This window comes from Scyliorhinus torazame, chromosome 1 (genome assembly GCF_047496885.1).
Source record: "Scyliorhinus torazame isolate Kashiwa2021f chromosome 1, sScyTor2.1, whole genome shotgun sequence".
NCBI classification, from domain to species: domain Eukaryota; kingdom Metazoa; phylum Chordata; class Chondrichthyes; order Carcharhiniformes; family Scyliorhinidae; genus Scyliorhinus; species Scyliorhinus torazame.
Genome location: NC_092707.1, coordinates 314,380,916 through 314,404,910, shown reverse-complemented (window position 1 = coordinate 314,404,910; position 23,995 = coordinate 314,380,916). Strand labels below are relative to the sequence as shown.

The window sequence follows — 23,995 nt, the reverse complement described above, 5'->3', positions numbered from 1 at the left end:
TTCCACTCAATATTTGGAAAGTTAAAGTCTCCCATAATAACTACCCTGTTACTTTCGCTCTTATCCAGGATCATTCTCGCCATCCTTTCCTCTACATCCCTAGAACTATTTGGAGGCCTATAGAAGACTCCCAACAGTGTGACCTCTCCTTTCATGTTTCTAACCTCAGCCCATACTACCTCGGAAGATGAGTCCCCATCTAGCATCCTCTCAGCCACCGTAATACTGCTCTTGACTAGCAGCGCCACACCTCCCCCTCTTTTGCCTCCTTCTCTGAGCTTACTAAAACACCTAAACCCCGGAACCTGCAACATCCATTCCTGTCCCTGCTCTATCCATGTCTCCGAAATGGCCACAACATCGAAGTCCCAGGTACCAACCCATGCTGCCAGTTCCCCTACCTTGTTTCGTATACTCCTGGCATTGAAGTAGACACACTTCAAACCACCTACCTGAACACTGGCCCCCTCCTGCGATGTCAAATCTGTGCTCCTGACCTCTATACTCTCATTCTCCCTTACCCTAAAACTACAATCCAGGTTCCCATGCCCCTGCTGCATTAGTTTAAACCCCCCCAAAGAGCACTAACAAATCTCCCCCCCAGGATATTTGTGCCCCTCAGGTTCAGATGTAGACCATCCTGTCTGTAGAGGTCCCACCTTCCCCAGAAAGAGCCCCAGTTATCCAGAAATCTGAATCCCTCCCTCCTGCACCATCCCTGTAGCCACGTGTTTAATTGCCCTCTCTCCCTATTCCTCATCTCACTATCACGTGGCACGGGCAACAACCCAGAGATAACAACTCTGTTTGTTCTAGTTCTGAGCTTCCATCCTAGTTCCCTGAAAGCCTGCCTGACATCCTTATCCCCTTTCCTACCTATGTCATTGGGTAATCCCTGATTCCTTTTTGTCATTTGTTCATGTCAACATGCGGACTGATGTTTGGGGGTTGGTGGGCGGATGGGATCGTTGTTATTATGGGGATTGACATATCTTGCTGATTATTGTTTATTGTTGATGGGTGTAAATGCGGGAGAAAATGTGAAAAAGGAGAATAAAAATATTTTTTTTTAAAAAGATACTGCGAGACCTGGATAGAGTGGACGTGGAGAGGATGTTTCCACTTGTAGGAAGAACTAGAACCAGAGGACACCATCTCAGACTAAAGGGACGATTATTTAAAACAGAGATGAGGAGGAATTTCTTCAGCCAGAGGGTGGTGAATCTGTGGAACTCTTTGCCGCAGAAGGCTGTGGAGGCCAATTCACTGAGTGTCTTTCAGACAGAGATAGATAGGTTCTTAATTAATAAGGGGATCAGGGGTTATGGGGAGAAGGCAGGAGAATGGGGATGAGAAAATATCAGCCATGATTGAATGGCGGAGCAGTCTCGATGGGCCATGTGACCTAATTCTGCTCCTATGTCTTATGGTCTTATAAAGGAATAAATAAAAGTGCCTGCAAGGCTGGGTGTCGGCAAGGGTAGTTGGAAGAGAGACTGAGGGCAAGGGTGGAAGCACTGTGGGAGAAATCATGTGAGCAGACAGGTTAAGTGGCGTTAAAGTGAAACTGGCAACGTAAATGGATATATTGACACTACTTTATTAACGATGTTAAAGTGAAACAACTTTAAGTGTTTGCGTGGGCGGGGAATACAACGCGGGTTAGGAAGGCTTTCCTGGAGCGGGCGCGAGGGGAAGTGAGGGGGGGAGGGGGGGCTGGCGTTGCCGAACATGATGAATTACTGGGTGGTGAATATCGCTATGGTTAGGAAATAGGTCATGGGTGAGGGAGCAGCGTGGGGTTGGGTGGAGGCGGCATCATGTAGGGGAATATGTTTGAGGGCATTGTTGTTGGCGCCTCTGCTGTTCTTGCTGGCCAGATACTCCGTGAGTCCAGTGGTGGTGTCGGCCCAAAGGGTGTGGGGGCAGTGGAGGCAGCATTTGGGACTGGAGGTGCCTCGGTGTTGTCACCGATCTGCGATAACCGTAGGTTTGAGCCGACGGGGCTGGATGCGAGGTTTAGGGGGTGGCAGCAGGTGAGGATGTTTTTAAAAAATATTAATTTAGAATAGCCAATTATTTCTATTTCTATTATTAAATTGATGTGCCATCAATGAACACACGACGAGTGGTGAACGTAACTGAGGCTTTAATAAACTAAACAGACAAACTCCTGGCCTCTGGTCCCGAACTGGATCAGAGGCGGAGACCAGCCACCATTATACCGGGCCCGAGGGGAGGCGGAGCCAGCGGGCAGTGGTTTACCACATTACATATAATACAGTGGCCATTTACCACAATACACATATTATACACTACAGTGTTTTACCACATTGTTCTTCTGCTTTTGTTTGTTTACATGACAATGCCTTGAATAAAATATTTTTAAAAAAGATAATTGAGAGCCATACATGATGTCGAGATCACCAAATCCAGAAGACACAGCCTTTCTTCCTGGACAACATCAGATGATAGTTGACCACTATTCCAACTGGAAAGGATGAGATCCAAGCTCTGTGCAAGGCCATGTGCAAGCTTGGTGCTGAACTCCCCAGACTCATTGAGTGACAGCAGGCTTTCTGGTGGGCCCACTACTGCACTGAGCATTTCTGTAGGCTGCCCTATCAAAGTCCTCGTCTGAGTTCTCTGCAGCAGAACTCATGTGTGACCTCGTCAGCTATGCTTTCATTGTCCTCTTCCCTGGCTGTCCAGTGTTTCACCACATGTAGATCCAACCTCAAGCTATCTTCTAATGTACATGCATTGTCAGTATTTGAGCTGGTAACTCTAATTCATTTTTGTTAACTTACCATGTTGGCATCAGAACTCACCATTGCTGGGATGTTAGTTCAGTAACATAGCCAGAATATTCATGTACTTTTACTTCCCGTCTACATTACTTGATTTCCTATTGCATGGTTTCAGTAAGATTGTACAAAGATCGTAACAAACCTTTATTTGAAGCTTTAAACTACTTTTGTCATTTAAAATAAAAAAATACTTTTAAATTGTTGTGATTAAAAATTGTTTGTTTTTAGTGTTTCTTAAATCATTCTCCTCTTTTTCAGCATGCTTCCTTTCCACTTAACTTCTTCATTATTTCTTAAATAAAAATTTGCCCAAGGTCTCTACACAGTCTGTAGAGGAATGAGAGAGGTTTGGGTCTTGCTCAAGAAAAAAATCAGGGAGTTGGCCAGCTCTGCTGTTCCTGGTAAATAACATTTGTGAGAAGACACACTTCAAAACCTGAAGAAAATAAAACTCCAGGGAAGAGGAGCAGTCTGTGAAAATCCAAGCAAACATTACTATTATACTCTGGAATGTTCAGACTAACACTGTAACTGGGTAATACAGAAGGAACCAATACAGTGAGAGCACCTTTTGGGTGGTTTCAACATTAAACTTGTGGTTTTAGCAATTGGGAAAGTATAGTCAAGAAATAAATATTTTATTCATTTTTAATTTTCTTCCAAATGTCCAGGAAATGCTTCATTAAAGTCATATCCATTTTTAAAAAATAGTTCTGGTCCACACCTATTTCAAAGCTTTTTTATCAGCCCAGCTTTTTTATCAGCGCAGCGCCTTCATCACCTGATGAAGGAGCTGCGCTCCGAAAGCTAGAGATTTGAAACAACACCAGGACTTGAACCTGGTGTTATAAGACTTCTTACTATATGTGGTAGTCTGTATTAGGGTACCCAGGTTGAGGCTGTAAGACCATTGGTGTGGGAGGTACCTGAGACATGAAGATCATTGGTGAGGCTTGCCTGCTGGTTCCGCCCAGTAAGGCGGAGTATAAGAGTCTGTGTCTCCCCAGCAGCCGCATTCTGTATCTGCACTGCTGGGGGAAACATCTAGTCCAATAAAGCCTTCAATTGTCACCCAATCTCGCTTCTGGAGTTATTAATCAAGCATCAATTTATTGGACTAGATTTTAAAGAATGGAGCTCCAAATCAAGCCGGAGTGTCTGCAACTCAGCCCCACGTGGTAAACTCAGCGGCAACCTTCAAACACTGGCTGGCGTGCTTCAAAGGGTACCTCAGCATAGCCATGACTGCACCCACGGAGGACCAGAAACTGCAAGTTCTCCACTCGAGGGTGAGCCCAGAGATCTACACCCTCATCGAGGATGCGGACGATTTCGAGGCCGCGATGGCCCTATTAAAAGGACACTACATTCGCCCAGTAAACCAGGTTTACGCCCGGCATCTGCTAGCGACAAGGCGACAAATCGCGGGGGAAATCGCTGGATGAATTCTACCGCATGCTCCTGGTACTGGGTAGGAACTGTTGACTGCCCGCAAGTTTCAGCCAGCGACCACACAGAACTTTTAATCCGGGCCGCATTCGTTGCAGGTATGCTGCCCTCACAAATCCATCAGCAGCTGCTGGAGAAAGAGACACTAGGCCTCAAGGAGGCACGCGCCCTTGCTAGCTCCCTGGACATGGCCTCGCGAAATGCCAGCGCGTACGCTCCCGACCGCGCGGCAGCCCCTTGGACAGGGTGGAACCCACCCGCGGCCAACCCCGATGCAGCCCCCATCCCCCCACAATCTTGTGCCGCGCGGCTACCAGGCAACTTGGGGGGGCCCGCTGTTATTTTTGCGGGCAAGCCAAGCACCCCCGGCAGCGCTGCCCGGCCCGCTCCTCCAGCTGCAAAGGTTGTGGCAAAAAGGGCCATTTCGTGGCAGTATGCCAGGCCCGGGCGGTCGTCGCTGTCTCCGGGGCGAACCAGGGCCGCCACCACAACTCTGTCCACGGGCCATGTGCGGGCCGCGGGCGCCACCATCTTTTTCCCCAGCCATGTGCGGGCCCCGGGCGCCGCCATCTTGTTCCCCAGGGACCACATGCGATGCGTGGGTGCCGCCAACTTGCCCACCCCCAGCCATGTGCGACGCGTGGCCGCCGCCATCTTGGCTGGAGTCTCAGGACCCCGATTCGGATGACCACGCACCGCCCGAGGAAAATCTCCAATTTGTACCACGACTCGCCTCGGTGACCCTGGACCAGTCTTGGCCCCGAACACTCTCAACCGCGACGACGACTGTACTCATCAACGGGCGCAAAACATCCTGCATGATTGACTCCAGGAGCACAGAAAGCTTCACACACCCCAACACGGTAAGGCGATGTTCTCTTCCCATACACCCAGTTAACCAAAAAATCTCCCTGGCCTCCGGATCTCACTCTGTAGAGATCAAGGGGTTCTGCCTAGTGAACCTCACAGGCCAGGGAAGAGAATTAAAAAATTTCCGACTTTACGTCCTCTCTCACCTCTGCACTGCCATGCTCCTGGGGTTGAACTTCCAATGCAACCTCCAGAGCTTAACTTTTAAATTTGGCGGCCCTATACCCCTCCCCCTCACTGTCTGCAGCCTCGCGACCCTCAAGGTCGACCCGCCTTCCCTTTTTGCGAACCTTACCCCGGATTGCAAACCCGTCGCCACCAGGAGCAGACGGTACAGTGCCCAGGACCGGACCTTCATTAGGTCGGACGTCCAGCGGCTACTGAAGGAAGGTGTTATCGAGGCTAGCAACAGCCTCTCGAGAGCTCAAGTAGTGGTTGTAAAGACTGGGGAGAAGCACAGGATGGTCATCAATTATAGTCAGACCATCAACAGGTCTACACAGCTCGACGCGTACCCTCTCCCCCGCATATCTGATTTGGTCAATCAGATTGCACAACACAAGGTCTTTTCCACGGTGGACCTCAAATCCGCCTACCACCAGCTCCCCATCCGCCCAGCCGACCGCAGGTACACTGCATTCGAAGCAGATGGGAGGCTCTACCACTTCCTAAGGGTTTCCTTCGGTGTCACAAATGGAGTCTCGGTCTTCCAACGGGAGATGGACCGAATGGTTGACCGGTATGGTTTGCAGGCCACGTTCCCGTACCTCGACAATGTCATCATCTGCGGCCACGACCAGCAGGACCACGACACCAGCCTCCGCAAATTCCTCCATACCGCAAAAACCCTTAACCTGACCTACAACAAGGACAAACGTGTGTTCAGCACAAACTGTCTAGCCATCCTTGGCTACGTAGTGCATGATGAAGTCATAGGCCCAGATCCCGAACGCATGCGCCCCCTCATGGAGTCTCCCCTCCCCCACTGCTCCAAGGCCCTGAAACGCTGCCTGGGATTTTTCTCAGATTACACCCAGTGGGTCCCCAATTATGCGGACAAGGCCCGCCCACTAATCCAATCCTCAGTTTTCCCCCTGTCGGCAGAGGCCCGCCAGGCCTTCAGCCGCATAAAGGCGGACATCACAAAGGCCATGGTGCACGCAATCGATGAATCCCTTCCCTTCCAAGTCGAGAGCGATGCGTCCGACGTAGCTCTGGCCGCCACCCTCAACCAAGCGGGCAGGCCCGTGGCCTTCTTCTCACGCACCCTCCATGCTTCAGAAATAGTGGTGCCGATCTTGGAACGTGACCCACAATCGCGCTGGCTGCAGCATCCCGAACTTCACTCCCTTCCGATGGAGAACCGCCTTAGCCCGATTAAAACCAGCCCTCTTCTTAGCCACCTCCGCACTCCAGTCCTGGTAGATTCGGATCTCCGTGTTCTCCCACCTGCTGCTCCGTTCTTTTTTGGCCCATCTCAGGACGCACTCTCTGTCCATAAAGCGGTGGAACCTCACCACTACAGCCCTTGGCGGCTCTTTGGCTTTGGGTCTCCTTGCCAGGACCCGATGAGCCCCATCCAGCTCCAGGGGCCTCGGGAAAGCTCCCGCACCCATCAGCGAATTGAGCATCGTGCCCATATATGCCCCGGCATCGGGCCCCTCCACTCCTTCAGGGAGACCCAGAATCCGAAGATTCTTTCTCCTCGACCTATTCTCCAGGTCCTCAAATTTTTCCTGCCACCTCTTGTGCAGCGCATCGTGCGCCTCCACCTTCACCGCCAGGCCCAAGATCTCGTCCTCGTTCTCCGAGGCGTTTTGCCGCACCTCCCGGATCGCCGCCCCTTGGGCCTTCTGGGTCTCCACAAGCTTCTCAATTGATGCCTTCATTGGCGCCAGCATTTCTGCCTTCAACTCCGCAAAGCAGCGTTTGAAGAACTCCTGCTGCTCCTGCGACCATTGCGCCCACGCTGCTTGGTCTCCACCCGCCGCCATCTTGCTTCTCCTCACTCGCACTTTCCGCTGCACCAGGATCACTTTCTTAACCGCTCCACTCCTGGTCCAATCCATACAGTGCCGGGGGAACCTTGCTGTCACCTTCCCACACTGGGAGCCGTCGAACAATTGCCGTTGGGGCCCCTCTAAAGAGCCCAAAAGTCCATTCCTGGCGGGAGCTGCCGAACGTGCGACCTACCTCGGCATAGCCGCAACCGGAAGTCGCAACACATATTTCCTGAACGTGATTGACAAATACTCCCGCTTCCCATTTGCCATCCCCTGCCCCGACATGACCGCAGCCACCGTCATAAAAGCCCTCCACAGTATCTTTACCCTGTTCGGTTTCCCTGCCTAGATACACAACGATAGGGGGTCCTCCTTCATGAGCGACGAACTGCGTCAATTCCTGCTCAGCAAGGGCATCGCCTCGAGCAGGACGACCAGTTATAACCCCCGGGGAAACGGATTGGTAGAGAGGGAGAACGGAACGGTCTGGAAAACCGTCCTACTGGCCTTACGGTCCAGGAATCTCCCAGTCTCCCGCTGGCAGGAGGTCCTTCCCGATGCACTCCACTCCATCCGATCACTGCTGTGTACCACGACCAACGAAACACCTCATGGACGTCTCGTCTTCCCTAGGAAGTCCTCCTCCGGGACCTCGCTCCCAACATGGCTGGCAGCTCCTGGACCCATTCTGCTCCGCAAACACGTGCAGGCGCACAAGTCAGACCCATTGGTAGAGAGGGTCCACCTCCTTCACGCTAACCCTCAGTACGCCTACGTGGCGTACCCCGACGGCCGGCAGGATACGGTCTCCCTACGGGACCTGGCCCCCGCTGGATCCCCACACACACACCCCCCACAAACCCCACCGTCCCTCCCACCGGCGCACCCCACGGCTGCGCCCTTTCCAGGTGGATCAATTCTTCTACTGGTCCCACCCAGGGGTGATGAAGCTACCGTAGAAGCCGAAGTCACGCTCCCACGAGTCACGGATGCCCGAGCCGGCGCCTGCATCACCGCCGAAACTGCAACGATCACAAAGGGCGACCAGGGCCCCCGATCGACTAATTGCTTCATTCTGACATGTACATGTAAAATGAATACTGTAAATAGCTGTGACATGTAATAAGGCAAAACACTGTACCACCGACTGGTATCACCATAACCTCTACCACTGTATGACGCGAGACCACCACCCCCGCCGGACACTTTTTTAACAGGGGGTGAATGTGGTAGTCTGTATTAGGGGTACCTAGGTTGAGGCTGGAAGACCATTGGTGTGGGAGGTACCTGAGACATGAAGATCATTGGTGAAGCCTGCCTGCTGGTTCCGCCCAGTAACGCGGAGTACAAGAGTCTGTGTCTCCCTAGCAGCCGCATTCTGTACCTGCGCTGCTGGAGGAAACATCTAGTCCAATAAAGTCTTCAATTGTCATCCAATCTCGCTTCTGGAGTTATTGACCGAGTATCACTATATATCTCTGTTATCTCTCTCCCTCTTTCCTTGACAGCAGAATTACACTTGCTAACTTCTAATCTGCTGGGTCCCTTCTAAAATCTACAGAATTTTGGAAAATCATAACCTGTACATTCATTATCTCTGCAACTATCTCCTTTAGAACTCTTGGGTGTAAGCATCAGGTTCTAGGGATTTGTCAACTTTTTGTTACTTAAGTTTTCCAATACTGTTTCTCTGCTCATATTAAGTTTCTTCCTATTAGCCCTCAGTTACCCTGACAATGGTATGTAATTAGTGTTTTCTACTCTGAAGACAGACACAAAATATGTGTTCAGAATCCTTGCCATTCCCTCACTCCCCATGATAATTTCTCCTCTCTCTGCTTAAAGGTACTAATGTTTTCTTCAATTAGTCTCCTCCTTTTCAAATACTTGTAAAAGCTCCTATAATCTGTTTTTATATTCCTGGTTAGTTTACAGACAACAAAGCATTTTTGAAATGTAGTCAATGTCATAAAGTAGCACAAACAATTACGCATGCACCGCTGTCTCAATTTATAACCAGATTACTCCTTATTCAAACACATTTTAAATAGATTTATAAAATGTCTGTCCTGGTTAATCAAGTCAACAGAAATAAAACTATTGGAAAAAAACATAAAACAATCTGGTGATTCGCTATCATCTATTATAAGCTATCGCGTAAAGTAATATTTACCCCCTTGTCACTTTTGTTTTCCTTTCTGCTTTTTTTTTTGCTGTCCCATTCATCACTCTTCAAACTGATTTAACCCCTAAATAATAATCTTTATTGTCACAAGAAGCCTTACATTAAAACTGCAATGAAGTTACTGTTAAATGCCCTTAGTCGCCACATTCCACCGCCTGTTCGGGTACACAGAGGGAGAATTCAGAATGTCCAAATTACCTAACAGCACGTTGTTTGGGACTTGTGAGAAGAAACTGGAGCACCATGAGGAAATTCACGCAGACACAGGAAGAATGTGCAGACTTCGCACAGACAGTGACCCAAGACGGGAATCGAACCTGGGACCCTGCCGCTGTGAAGCAACGGTGCTAACCACTGTGCTACCGTGTCACCCAGCACTTCCTCACAGCACTAATTATTCTCCAAGTGCATTGGTCCAAGCCTGAGTCAAAAGAAGCCCATCCATTCAGTACAAATCGCTCATGCTCTGGATGTGTCCCTAATGTTTCAGAATTCTCAATTTTCATCCTATACGTCTCTTCAACCTCACATTTAACTCTCTTACCTATTCCTGGAAGTAATTCTGAGAGTATTGCTCTTGAGATCCACATCTTTATTTTATGATAACTGTTGAAACTCACTTTGCAGGATCTCAGTTCTATTTCATTCTATGTCACTGGGTAAACCACACCTGTTCCCCTTCCTCTTCAAAAACCATTGGTGATTGTTCACTAATATCTTTTATTCTGATATGTCTACTAATAATAAATAAAACATTTCATTTTTTTTTTTTTTAATTTAATATATTTTATTCAAAATGTTGTGGCCAAACATAACAGTACATAGTTTTTCTTTTGAACAACAACAAAGCAATATAAATACCCATGGCCAGTTTTAAACAAATAAATAAATAATATATAAACAAAAACAGAAACAAAACTGAGTGGCAACTGCCTTGTCAAAAATAGTTACTCTCCAAAGATACAATCCAACAATCCAATATACATTACTTATAACAAGTGTCTATACATATACAATGACATCCCTGAGAGTCCGTCCAGTCCCTCCCCCCCCCCCCTCCCCCTGGGTTGCTGCTGTTGTCTTCTTCTTTTCCATTCCCTCTATCTTTCTGTGAGGTAGTCGACGAACGGTTGCCACCGTCTGGTGAACCCTTGAGCCGAACCCCTTAATACGAACTTGATCCATTCTAACTTTATAAACCCTGCCATGTCGTTTATCCAGGTCTCCACGCCCAGGGGTTTGGCTTCCTTCCACATAAGCAATATCCTGCGCCGGGCTACTAGGGACGCAAAGGCCAAAACATCAGCCTCTCTCGCCTCCTGCACTCCCGGCTCTTCTGCAACCCCGAATATAGCCAACCCCCAGCCTGGTTCGACCTGGACCCCCACCACCTTCGAAAGCACCTTTGCCACCCCCCCCCCCCAGAACCCCTGTAGTGCCGGGCATGACCAGAACATGTGGGTGTGATTCCCTGGGCTTCTCGAGCATCTCCCACACCTATCCTCTACCCCCAAAAATTTACTGAGCCGTGCTCCAGTCATATGCGCCCTGTGTAACACCTTAAATTGTATCAGGCTTAGCCTGGCACACGAGGACGATGAGTTTACCCTACGTAGGGCGTCGGCCCACAGCCCCTCCTCAATCTCCTCCCCCGGCTCTTCTTCCCATTTCCCTTTCAGCTCATCTACCATGATCTCCCCCTCGTCCCTCATTTCCCTATATATGTCCGACACCTTACCACCCCCCACCTATGTCTCTGAGATCACTCTATCCTGCACCTCCTGCGTCGGGAGCTGCGGGAATTCCCTCACCTGTTGCCTCGCGAAAGCCCTCAGTTGCATATACCGAAATGCATTCCCTTGGGGCAACCCATATTTTTCCGTCAGCGCTCCCAGACTCGCAAACGCCCCATCTACGAACAGATCTCTCAATTGTACTACCCCAGCTCTTTGCCATGTTCCAAATCCCGCATCCATTCTCCCCGGAACAAACCTATGGTTATTTCTTATCGGGGACCGCACCGAGGCTCCCGTCTTTCCCCTATGCCGTCTCCACTGCCCCCAAATTTTCAATGTAGCCTCCACCACCGGGCTTGTGGTGTATTTCTTCGGTGAGAACGGCAACGGTGCCGTCACCATTGCTTGTAGGCTAGTCCCCCTGCAGGACGCCCTCTCCAATCTCTTCCACGCCGCTCCCTCCCCTTCTCCCATCCACTTACACACCATTGAAACATTGGCGGCCCAGTAATAGTCGTTTAGGCTCGGTAGTGCCAACCCCCCCCTGTCTCTACTACGCTGCAAAAATCCCCTCCTCACTCTCGGGGTCTTCCCAGCCCACACAAAACTCATAATGCTCTTCTTGATTCTCTTGAAAAAAGCCTTCGTGACCACGACCGGGAGGCACTGAAACACAAAAAGGAATCTCGGGAGGACCACCATTTTAACCGCCTGCACCCTACCTGCCAGTGACAGGGACACCATGTCCCATCTCTTAAAGTCCTCCTCCATCTGTTCCACCAACCGCGTTAAATTAAGCCTGTGTAATGTCCCCCAATTCTTGGCTATCTGGATCCCCAAGTACCGGAAGTCCCTTGTTACCTTCCTCAACGGTAAATCCTCTATTTCCCTGCTCTGCTCCCCTGGATGCACCATAAACAACTCACTTTTCCCCATGTTCAATTTATACCCTGAAAAATCCCCAAACTCCCCAAGTATCCGCATTATCTCTGGCATCCCCTCCGCCGGGTCCGCCACATGCAACAACAAATCATCCGCATACAGAGATACCCGGTGTTCTTCTCCTCCCCTGAGTACTCCCCTCCACTTCCTGGAACCCCTCAATGCTATGGCCAGGGGCTCAATCGCCAGTGCAAACAATAACGGGGACAGAGGACATCCCTGCCTCGTCCCTCTATGGAGCCGAAAATAATCGGACCCCCATCCATTCGTGACCACGCTCGCCATCGGGGCCCCATACAGCAACTGTACCCATCTGATATACCCATCTCCAAAGCCAAATCTCCTCAGCACCTCCCACAAATAATCCCACTCCACTCTATCAAATGCTTTCTCGGCATCCATCGCCACCACTGTCTCCGCTTCCCCCTCTGGTGGGGGCATCATCATTACCCCTAGCAGCGTCCGTATATTCGTGTTCAGCTGTCTCCCCTTCACAAACCGAGTTTGGTCCTCATGAACCACCCCCGGGACACAATCCTCTATCCTCGTTGCCATTACCTTGGCCAGAATCTTAGCATCCACATTCAGGAGGGAAATGGGCCGATAGGACCCGCATTGCAGCGGGTCTTTTTCCTTCTTTAGAAGGAGCGATATCGTTGCCTCTGACATAGTCGGGGGCAGCTGCCCCCTTTCCCTAGCCTCATTAAAGGTTCTCATCAGTAGCGGGGCCAGCAAGTCCATATATTTCCTATAGAATTCCACTGGGAATCCGTCTGGTCCCGGGGCCTTCCCCGCCTGCATGCTCCCAATCCCTTTCACGACTTCCTCCGTCTCAATCTGTGCTCCCAGTCCCGCCCTCTCCTGCTCCTCCACCTTAGGAAATTCCAGCTGATCCAGAAAGCACATCATTCTCTCCTTCCCTTCCGGGGGCTGAGCTTCATATAATCTTTCATAAAATGGCTTGAACACTCCATTCACTCTCTCCGCTCCCCGCTCCATCTCACCCTCCTCATCTCTCACCCCCCCCTATCTCCCTCGCTACTCCTCTTTTCCTCAGTTGGTGGGCCAGCTACCTGCTCGCCTTCTCCCCATACTCGTACCCTGTGCCTTCCTCCATTGTGCCTCTGCATTACCTGTAGTCAACAAGTCAAATTCTACATGTAGCCTTTGCCTTTCCCTGTACAGTCCCTCCTCCGGTGCCTCCGCATATTGTCTGTCCACCCTCAAAAGTTCTTTCAACAACCGCTCCCTTTCCCTACCCTCCTGCTTTCCTTTATGTGCCCTGATAGATATCAGCTCCCCTCTAACCACTGCCTTCAACGCCTCCCAGACCACTCCCACCTGAACCTCCCCATTGTCATTGAGTTCCAAGTACCTTTCAATACACCCCCTCACCCTTAAACACACCCCCTCATCTGCCAACAATCCCATGTCCATTCTCCAGGGTGGGTGCTGTTCTTTTTCCTCCCCTATCTCCAGGTCCACCCAATGTGGAGTGTGGTCCGAGATAGCTATAGCCGTGTACTCCGTCCCCGTCACCTTCGGGATCAGTGCCCTTCCCAAAACAAAAAAGTCTATCCGTGAATAAACTTTGTGGACATAGGAGAAAAACGAAAACTCCTTACTCCTAGGTCTACTAAATCTCCAGGGGTCTACTCCTCCCATCTGCTCCATAAAGTCCTTGAGCATCCTAGCTGCAGCCGGCCTCCTTCCGGTCCTGGACCTCGATCTGTCCAGCCCTGGGTCCAGCACCGTATTAAAATCTCCACCCATTACCAACTTTCCCGTCTCTAGGTCCGAGATGCGTCCCAACATACGCCTCATAAAATTGGCATCATCCCAGTTCGGGGCATATACGTTCACTAAAACCACCGCCTCCCCTTGCAATCTGCCACTCACCATCACGTATCTGCCCCCACTATCCGCCACTATGGTCTTTGCCTCAAACATCACCTGCTTCCCCACTAATATAGCCACCCCCCTATTTTTTGCGTCTAGCCCCGAATGAAACACCTGCCCCACCCATCCTTTGCGTAGTCTGACCTGGTCTATCAGTTTCAGATGCGTCTCCTGTAGCATAACCACATCTGCCTTAAGTTTCTTTAGGTGTGCGAGTACCTGTGCCCTCTTAATCGGCCCGTTCAGCCCTCTCACATTCCACGTGATCAGCCGAGTTGGGGGGCTCTTTACCCCCCCCCCCCCCCCCGTTGTCGACTAGCCATCTCCTTTTTCAATCCAGCTCCTCACCCGGTTCCCACGTAGCCGTATCTCCCCCCAACGGCGCCCTCCAGCCCCGATCACCCCACCCCATACCAGCTCCCCTTCTCCCCAGCAGCAGCAACCCAGTTAACCCCCCCCCCCCCGCTAGATCCTTTTCTAGCGTAATTGCACCCCCCATGTTGCTCCCAGAAGTCAGCAAACTCTGGCCGTCCTCGGCTTCTCACCGTGACCTCGGCCCCCACTGTGCGAGACCCCCTCCTTCCTGCTACCCTGTTCCCGCCATGATTACCATAGCGCGGGAACAAAGCCCGCGTTTCCCATTTGGCCCCGCCCCCAATGGCCGGCGCCCCCAGCTCCTCATCCTCCCTCCCCCCCTCCCCCACGACATGGGGAAGAGAGAAAAGTTACAGGGTCACAGGATTAACAACTTGGGAAATCATCTCTTCCCCCTTTTCCCCCCCCTTCACCCCACGTAATCACCCCACCACTTTGTCCCAAACGTTCTTTTTCTAGCCCGCTTATTACAGTTTCTCCTCGACAATAAATGTCCACGCCTCTTCTGCCGTTTCAAAGTAGTGGTGTTTCCCTTGATGTGTGACCCACAGTCTTGCCGGCTGCAGCATTCCAAATTTAACCTTCCTTTTGTGCAGCACCGCCTTGGCCCGATTAAAGCTTGCCCTCCTTCTCGCCACCTCCGCACTCCAATCTTGATATACGCGGATCACCGCGTTCTCCCACCTACTGCTCCGGGTTTTCTTTGCCCATCTGAGGACCATCTCTCTGTCCTTATATCGGAGAAATCTCACCACTATGGCTCGAGGAATTTCTCCAGCCCTCGGTCTTCGCGCCATAACTCGATAAGCTCCCTCCACCTCCAACGGGCCCGTCGGGGCCTCCAATCCCATTAGCATCGTGCTCACATATGCCCCGACGTCCGCCCCTTCTGCACCTTCGGGAAGATCAAGAATCCTTAAATTCTTCCTCCTCGCATTATTCTCCAGCACCTCCAGCCTTTCCACACACCTTTTGTGTTGTGCCTCGTGCATCTCTGTCTTCACCACCAGGCCCTGTATTTCGTCCTCATTCTCAGCAGCCTTTGCCTTCACGACCCGAAGCTCCTGCTCCTGGGTCTTTTGCTCCTCCTTTAGCCCTTCAATCGCCTGTAATATCGGGGCCAACAGCTCCTTCTTCATCTCCTTTTTAAGTTCTTCCACGCAGCGCCGCAGGAACTCTTGTTGGTCAGGGCCCCATATTAAGCTGCCACCTTCTGATGCCATCTTGCTTTGTGCTTGCCTTCCTTGCCGCTGCTCTAGAGGATCCACCGCAATGGTTTACCGCACAGTGTTTTTAGCCGTTAAAATTGCCGTTGGGGCTCCTATTAAGAGCCCAAAAGTCCGTTCCACCGGGAGCTGCCGAAACGTGCGACTTAGCTGGTCATCGCCGCACCCGGAAGTCTCAAAACATTTCATTCTTATCTAAATACAGGAGGCGGGATTCTCCAATAATGGGGCTATGTCCCCATGCCCACGAATAAACGCGCGCAAATCACTCTGGCCCGCAGATCGGTGGCCCCCGATCAATAACCTGCCCGTCCTGGAGGCCCTCCCCCAGTGAATGATACCCATGCACTCCGCCAGGGCGGCCGCGGACTGAGTCTGCAGCCGCCACGCCGTGTGCCCGTCAGGTGGAATCATGAGAGAACCACGTCGGTGGGACCTCGGCCAGCTGTAGCTGGAGAATTGCTGCGGGGGCCTCTTTCAATGGCCCCTGACCGGCGCCGCGTCGACCCGCGCGCCCGATTGCCGCCAATTGTCCGTGGACAGGAGAATCGCAGCAGCAACGTCGGACCCGATCGCGGGTCTGACGCACATTCTCTGCCCCACGCCGAGCGTGATTTCGGCGCGGAGGCTCCGAGAAGCCCGCCCGGGAAATTTCAAACGAGGAATCTAAAGAATTGCCAATTTAATTTCTACCCTTTTGATTGTTATTAGACAACAATAAAATAATCTTCTTAAATACCTGAGTTTTAGTTGCTTATTCAGCGTGACCAGCTCTTCCCATTGTTGCATTTGCTGATAAATTTCTTGGCATATATCAGTTTTGATCTGTGCTGGCACATATTTTGTTTCTTTTGCAAATCTGAGGTCATTCAGTTTTCTTTCCAGTTTCCCCAGATGCTTACATAGATCATCCACATTTACAGACTCCGTCAATGTCAGACCTATTGCAGAAACACAATAGACAAAAACAGCTTCTAAGCACTGTAATGCAGCTGCATCTTGTTTGCATGAGAAGTCCTGCCTACAGAATGCAAAGGCCATAATTATTCCATTAGTAATAGGAGCGGCTTCGATAGATGACTAGCAAGTGTCATGCCGGGAAGGGCTCAAATGCAGACAATAATATTAGGTATATGCGCTTCTAATCTGCAGATTTCGAACAATACAAGTCAAATGTGTGGTTTAAAGTTTGGGATTAGCACCACCCTCCTAAGTGATAACAAGGTCTGGTAGCACTGCCCTCCTCGTTGCTGGAGGGGGTGCTTTGGTGATGAGGTTGGAGGGGGGGGGGTCATCTCAGCGATTTATGGGAGGATGTGGAGGCTTTGGAGAGTGTGCAGAGGAGGTTTACCAAGATGTTGCCTGGTCTGGAGGGTGCTAGCTATGTGGAGAGGCTGACCATGTGGAGAGACTTGGACCATTTTCATTAAAAAGACGGAGGTTGAGGGGTGACCTGATAGAGGTCTACAAGATTATGAGGGGCATGGATAGAGTGGATGGGCAGGCACTCTTTCCCAGGGTGGTGGGGTCAGTCACCAGGGGGCATAGGTTTAAGGTCCGTGGGGCAAAGTTTAGAGGAGTTGTGCGAGGCAGGTTTTTTACGCAGAGGGTGGTGAGTGCCTGGAACACATTGCCAGGGGAGGTTGTGGAAGCAGATACATTAACGGTGTTCAAAGGGCATCTTGACAAACACATGGATCGGATGGGTATAGTGGGATACGGCACAAGGAAGTGCTGAGGGTTTTGGCCAAGGTTGGTAAGACCGGTACAGACTTGGAAGGCCGAAGGGCCTGTTCCTGTGCTGTATTGTTCTTTGATTTTGGAGGAGGATGGGAGTCTCTAGAGGGGATTAAGGCCAAGTGGGAAGAGGAGCTGGGGCTGGCATAGGACGAGGGATTGTGGTGTGAGGTGCTGCAGAGGGTGAATGCCTCAACCTCATATGCGAGGCTAGGATTGATACAGCTAGTAATAATAATCTTTATTGTCACAAGTAGGCTTACATTCACACTGCAATGAAGTTACTGTGAAAAGCCCCTAGTTGCCACATTTCGGCACCTGTTGGGGTACACAGAGGGCGAATTCAGACTGTCCAAATTACCTAACAGCATGTCTTTTGGGACTTGTGGGAGGAAATCGGAACACCTGGAGGAAACCTACACGGATACAGGGAGAACGTGCAGACTCTGCACAGACAGTGACCCAAGACAGGAATTGAACCTGGGACCCTGGAGCTGTGAAGCAACAGTGCTAACCACTGTGCTACCGTGCTGCCCATGGCAGTGTAGAGAGTGCAACTGACAAAGTCGAGGATGAGATGGTTGTTTGAGGGGTTGGAGGATATTATGAGTGGTGTGGGAGGGGCCCAGCCAATCACGTACAGATGTTCTGGTCCTGCCCGAAGTTGGAGAAGCTTTGGGGGTCGTTCTTCAGCACCATGTCGGCAATTCTACATGTTGACTTAGAGCCCAGTCCCCTGGGGGCCATATTTGTTGTGTCAGACTTACCGGAGTTGCAGACGGAAGGGGGGGGGAGGTGGATGTTTTAGCCTTCGTCTCATTGATCGATCTGTTGGGGTGGAGGTCGGTTCTGTTGGGGTGGAGGTCGGTTTCTCCACCCTGTGCCTCGGTATGGCTGGGGGATCTAATGGAATTCTTGTATTTGGAGAAGGTGAAATTTGCTCTGAGAGGTTCCACAAGAGATGGGGTTTGTTGGAGATTTTCATTGCATTGTTGATGTAAGCCTACTTGTGACAATAATAAAGATTATTATTATTGTATTACATTTTGGAGAGCTGGTTGCCGCCAACTGTTAGGGGGAGGGATTTGAGGGGGGTGGTCTGAGCTGTTGTTTTATTTTGGGTTGGTTCTATTTTGTAAATGTTGTGTGTGTGAAATGTTTAATTGTTAAAACTTGACAATTTGGGCACTTTCGGAGGCGGCCATGGAGTGAGCGGTCGCACATTTGATGGTTCCCTCTCAAGGTGGATTTTTTTCGGTGTTTTCCTGCCCGAAGGGTGTAATATTTGAGGGCAAATGGGGCTGGAGTGCTCAGGGAAGGTAATACTCCTCTGGTGTGGCTGGTGCATGGATCAGCAGACGAGGAACGCCATGAGAAAGAAAGAGTAGTTGGAGCAGGAGAGGTTTCGTGGTGCGCCACAGGTAAAGATGGCGGAGTGCAAGGGGGGCAGTGTTGTCTGCCCAGTGGTCGACGGAGCAGCTTGTGGAGTACTTGAACAACAAGTTCCAGCAGCAGAGAAAAGAGGACCTGGAAGGCCTGGCCAAGGTGGTGGAGCCGATGAGGTCTGGGATTGAACGAGCAGAGACTGGAGTCCCAGGGCCGGGCGATTCAGAAATTGGAGGAGGCGGTGGAGGAGCATGAGGAGCAGATGGCCTCATTGGCGATGGAGTTGGGAGTGATGCATGAAAGCCTGAAGAGGCTGAGGGACAAGGTGGAGGACCCGAAGAACCGCTCCAGGTGGCAGAATATGAGGATTTTTGGGATGTGTTATGGGCCAGGGTTTAGAGAACCCCAAAGTGTATCATGGAGTTCACCTGACCCACAACCTTTAATAGATTGTGGTATGGGGAGCACACGGCCCACTCTACAGGTGTGGTACAGCAGAAATGGAAAAGTATTTTTTAAAACACAATGTTTATTCTATGAACTCAAGTTAACCTTTTTAAAACAAACAGTGAATATCTTAGCAACCATCAATTCAAATACAACCCCCAAAGAATACAACACTAAGGAATCCTTTAAGCTGTTCTTTTTAACACCCAGAAGACTTAACAACCTTTAAACAGAAGCACACCAGGGTTTAATTTCGATACTGAAAACATTTAAATTTCTGAATTCACCAAATGATCAAGAGATAGTCCTTCATGGCAGAGAGGTCAACAGTGCAGCTGCTTTGGCTGACTTCAGCCGCAACACACTGAAAAACAAAAACAAAAAGACAGAGACACATCCAAGCTTTTCTCAAAGTGAAACTAAAAAGCAAAACCAGAGCTCAGCTCCACCCACACTCTGACATCACTGCAGTAACATGAGCAGCTAACCATTTCTTAAAGCGACATTCTCATGACAGGTGCCTGAAGATATTGAAGGTGCAGAGGCCGCTGTGTCTGTGGCAAATATGCTGGAGAGGTTGACTGGAGAGGGGGCCTTTGAAAAGCCTCTCAAGGTGGACTGAGCGCACAGGGCACTGAGGAGGAGGTTACATGTGGGCGAGCCATCCGAGCGATGGTGGTGCGGCTGCATCGCTTTTTCGATAAGGAAAAAATCCTACGGTAGGCGAGGCAGATAAAGAAGTGTACCTGGTAAGGACTTGAGCTGCGGGTCTACCATGATACGGAGATGGCGAAGAGGAGGGCCAGTTTACACCGGGTTAAGGCTGCTGTCTTTGAGAAGGGGTTGAAGTTTGGAGTATTATACCCGGTTCCCTATGGGTGACTTTCCAGAAACAGGAACTTTATTTCGACATGCCAGAGGAGGCAACCAACTTTATGAGGGACAATGGACTGGGAGGAATGTGAGGACATTTAACTTTGGAGGAGTTTTGTATGCTTTTTAAAGTGTCTATGGGTGAATATTCTGGGGCAGGTCTTGACGGGGGAGCAGTGATGGTGAGTGTGCCTTTTGTTACTCTTTGTGTGTTGGTGGTTGGGATGACCGGGATGGGGGAAACACTGGAGAGAAGAGGAGAAGTTGGAGGCCTTGGGCGGGGATCATGTTAGCTGGGCGGGCTAGTTAACGGAAGTGAAGAGGGGGTTGCCAGAAAGAAGGAGTGGGGGGGGGGGGGGGGTTGTTTTTTCATTTGAGGGTGGGAGGGAGTGGGAAAGGGGTTGGTGTGGCGCAGTTGGGAAGATTTCGATGGCGGTGGACATCCGAGGACGGGCCTCAAGGGGCACATGGCGAGGACTTAGTGCTGGCTCAAAAGGGGATATGTATGATTGGCAGGGGAGGGGGGCGGGGAACATGAGAGGGTTGAATGGGGCTGTCAAACGTTCGCTTGTGTTCACACATCTGAGGAGTCTGAAGGCTGACGTGGCATATTTGCAGGAGATGAGATGCACCTGAAATTGGGGGATCAGACGAGGCTGAGAAAGGGATGAGTGGGGCAGGTGTTTCATTTGGGACGGTATATGAAATATGAAGATGAGGAGGGTGGCGGTGTTGGTCAATAAGTGGGTTGCGTTCTAGGTGGAGATTGTTGTGGCCGATCTGGGGGGGGGGGGGGCTTGGACCGGTCGTGTCCCAAGTCATCGAGGGTGTTGCGAGTGGCGAGAGAGCTGAGGGAGTCCAAGGAGAGCATGGGGGGGATGGACCCGTGGAGCTTTTGGAGGCCGAGGGTGAATAAGTTTTCATACTTCTCCCATGTGCACCGGATGTATTCCCGGATTGACTTTTTTATGATGGACAAGGCGCTGCTGGTGGGGGTGGCCGACTCGGAGTATTCGGTGATGGTGATTTCCGACCACGCACCGCATTTGTAGATTTGCGGGTGGCTCGGGGAGGTTCAACGGTCACAGTGCAGGCTAGATGTGGGGTTGCTGGCAGATGAGGAAGTGAGTGAGTGGGTGCTGGCTGCCACTCGCGGCAACGTGGAGTTGAACGACATGGGGAAGTCACAGCAGCCGTGTTGTGGGAGGCACTCAAGGGGAGTTTATTTCGATTCGGGCGCACAGGAAGAAGGCAGAGTGGGAGGAGAGGGCAAGGCTGGTGGATTTTGAGGGTGGGCAGGAGATATTCAAAGGCGCCAGAGGCAGGGTTGTTGAAGGAAAGGCAGAGGCTCCAGATGGAGTGTGGGCTAGTCTCTACAGGGAAGGCGGTGGGACAGTTGCAGAGGGGCAGTTATGAATATGGGGAGAAGGTGAGCAGGGTGTTGGCCCATCAGTTGAGGAAGCAAGAGGCAACGAGGGAGGTTAGCAGAATGAGGGATAATAAGGGTAAGATGGTGATGGACCCGGAAGGGGTGGATAGCGTTTTTGAGGCGTTTTATAGGTTATACGAGTCTGAGCCCCTGACCAGGAAGAAATCCAGGGAGGAGTGGTTCCTGGGTGGGTTGGAGTTTCCCAAAGTGGAGGAGTGGCTGGTTCAGGGCCTGAGGGCCCCAATTGGGCTGAGGGAGGTGATGGACATTATGGAGGCAATGCAAGCATGGAAGGGGCTGGACGGGTTCCCGGTAGAGTTTTGTAAAAAGTTTGGGATGGACTGGGGGCCACTGCTGGTGAGGGTGTACAATGAAGCAAGGGAGAGGAGGGAACTCCCTCCTACACTGTCACAGGCTTCCATCTCCCTGATTTTAGAGAAGGATAAGGATCCGGAGCAGTATGGGTCCTACTGCCAGGTATCGTTATTGATTTTGGATGCCAAGTTGTTGGTGAAGGTGCTTGCATCGCGGATTGAGTACTGTATGCCGGGGTGATAGGTAGTGATCAGACGGGTTTTGTGAAGGGAAGACAGTCGTCGGCGAATGTGCGGAGGCTACTCAATGTAATTATGATGCCTTTGGAGGGGCAGGAGGTAGAGGTAGTGGTGGCGATGGACGCAGAGATGGCTTTTGATCGGGTGGAGTGGGCGTATTTGTTGGAGGTGCTGGGGTGGTTCGGGCAGGGGTTTGTGGATTGGGTCCGGCTGCTATATAAGGCGGCGGTTGCGATCTAGTGGATGAACCGAGTGAGTTTGGGATACTTTTAGCTACACCGTAGGATGAGGCAGGGATGCCCGCTCTCCCCATAGCTTTTCACCTTGGCGATAGAGCCATTGACAATGGCGCTTAGGGCTTCGAGGGATTGGAGAGGGTTTGAGCAAGGTGGTGCCGAACATAGGGTCTCGCTGTATGAGTACAACCTGTATTAAATATATCAAATCCGGAGGGCAGCATTGGAGGTTTCATGGAAATTTGGGGGAATTCGGCTGGTTTTCGGGATATAAACTGAACACGGGAAAGAGTGAGGTGTTCCCAATTAATGTCAGAGGGCAGAAAAGGAGACATGGGGAGTTGTAATTTAGGGTGGTGTGGCGAATTTCAGGTATTTGGGTAACCAGATGGAGGTGGGCAGAATGGCATAAGCTGAACTTGGCTCGACTGGTGGATAGGATGAAGGTGGATTTTAAGAGGTGCGCTGTCACAGCAGGGTGGGTGCAGACAATGGAAATGACGGTGCTGCCTAGGTTTCTGTTTGTGTTTCAGAACCTCCCCATCTTTCTCCCCAAGTCGTTCTTTAGAAAGATTAATGGGCTGATCTCCGGGTTTGTGTGGGCAAGGTAGGCCCCACAGCTGTGGCAGGTTTTTTTGGGTTGGGGCGAGGAGGGGCTGGCTTTGCCGAATATGATAAATTATTACTGGGCAGTGAATATTGCAATGGTGAGGAAATGGGCCGTGGGAGGGGGGTCAGTGTGGGGGCGGGTAAATGTGACGTTGTTTAGAGAAACGAGTTTGAGGGCTTTGATGTTGGCGCCTTTACCGTTCTTGCCGGCCAGCTACTCCGTGAGCCCAGTAGTGGTGTCGGCCCTAACAGTGTGGGGGCAGTGGAGGCAGCATTTGGGGCTGGAGACTGTCTCAGTATGGGCACCGATCTGCGATAACCATAGGTTGGTGCCGGCGGGGCTGGATGCGAGGTTTTGGGGGTGTCGGCAGGCGGGGATTGAGCGCTTTGGGGACTTATAGAAGGCAAATTTGCAGGGCTGGAGGATTTGGAGGAAGCATATGAGTTGCCCAGGGGGAATGGTTTTAGGTACCTGCAGTTTTGGGATTTGTGATGTTTTTCCTGGGCTACCACCCCAGGGGTTGAAGGACAAGCTGTTGTCCAAGGATAAAATAGGGGAGGGGAAGGTTTAGGATATCTATAAGGAATTAATGGAGCCCTGGTGGGGGATATTAAGCATAAATAGGAGGAGGATCTGGGAAGGGAGGTGGGGGCGGAGATGCGGGAGGAGGCTTTGCGAAGAGGAACGCATCCTCGTTGTGTACAAGGTTAAGCCTAATCCAGTTTAAGGTGGTGAATAGGGCTCATATGATGGTGGCGACGATGAGTAGGTTTTTTGTGGGGGTAGAGTATAGGTGTGGGTGGTGTGCGGGGGGGCCCGCAAACCACGTCCACATGTTCTGGGTGTGTCCAAGACTGAGGGGGTTCTGGCAGGGATTCTCGGATGTGATGCCTGAGTTGTTGAGGGTGAGAGTGGTTCCGAGACCAGAGGTGGCAATATTTGGAATGTCAGAAGACCCAGGAATCAAGGGGGTGAGAGATGCCGATGTTTTGGCCTTTGCCTCCCTGATAGCCCGGAGATGGATTTTACTGGGGTAGCGGGACCCGGAGCCACCGAAAGCGGGGGTGTGGGTGAGCGACCTGGCTGGAAAAAGGTCAAGTTCGCTCTGAGAGTCAGCAGAGGGGTTCACCTGGAGGTGGAAGCCATTTATCAATTTCTTTAAGGAGGATTGAGGGGTCAGCAAGGGGGGAGGGGGGGAAGGGGATTAAAGTGGGGAAGGCAGGTTGTG

The 23,995-nt window shown here is 51.1% G+C and overlaps 1 protein-coding gene across 2 annotated transcripts in view; it reads right to left on the bottom strand.

Annotated features, from left to right (window-relative positions):
• The window catches only part of LOC140424276 (clathrin heavy chain linker domain-containing protein 1-like), a 208,731-nt gene that overhangs the window by 155,831 nt on the left and 28,905 nt on the right, over positions 1–23,995 (bottom strand). For both annotated transcript variants that reach the window (XM_072507852.1, XM_072507853.1), the window contains exon 4: positions 16,235–16,436. In XM_072507852.1, the coding sequence (XP_072363953.1) occupies positions 16,235–16,436 (202 nt within the window). The remainder of the gene's footprint in view (positions 1–16,234; positions 16,437–23,995) is intronic.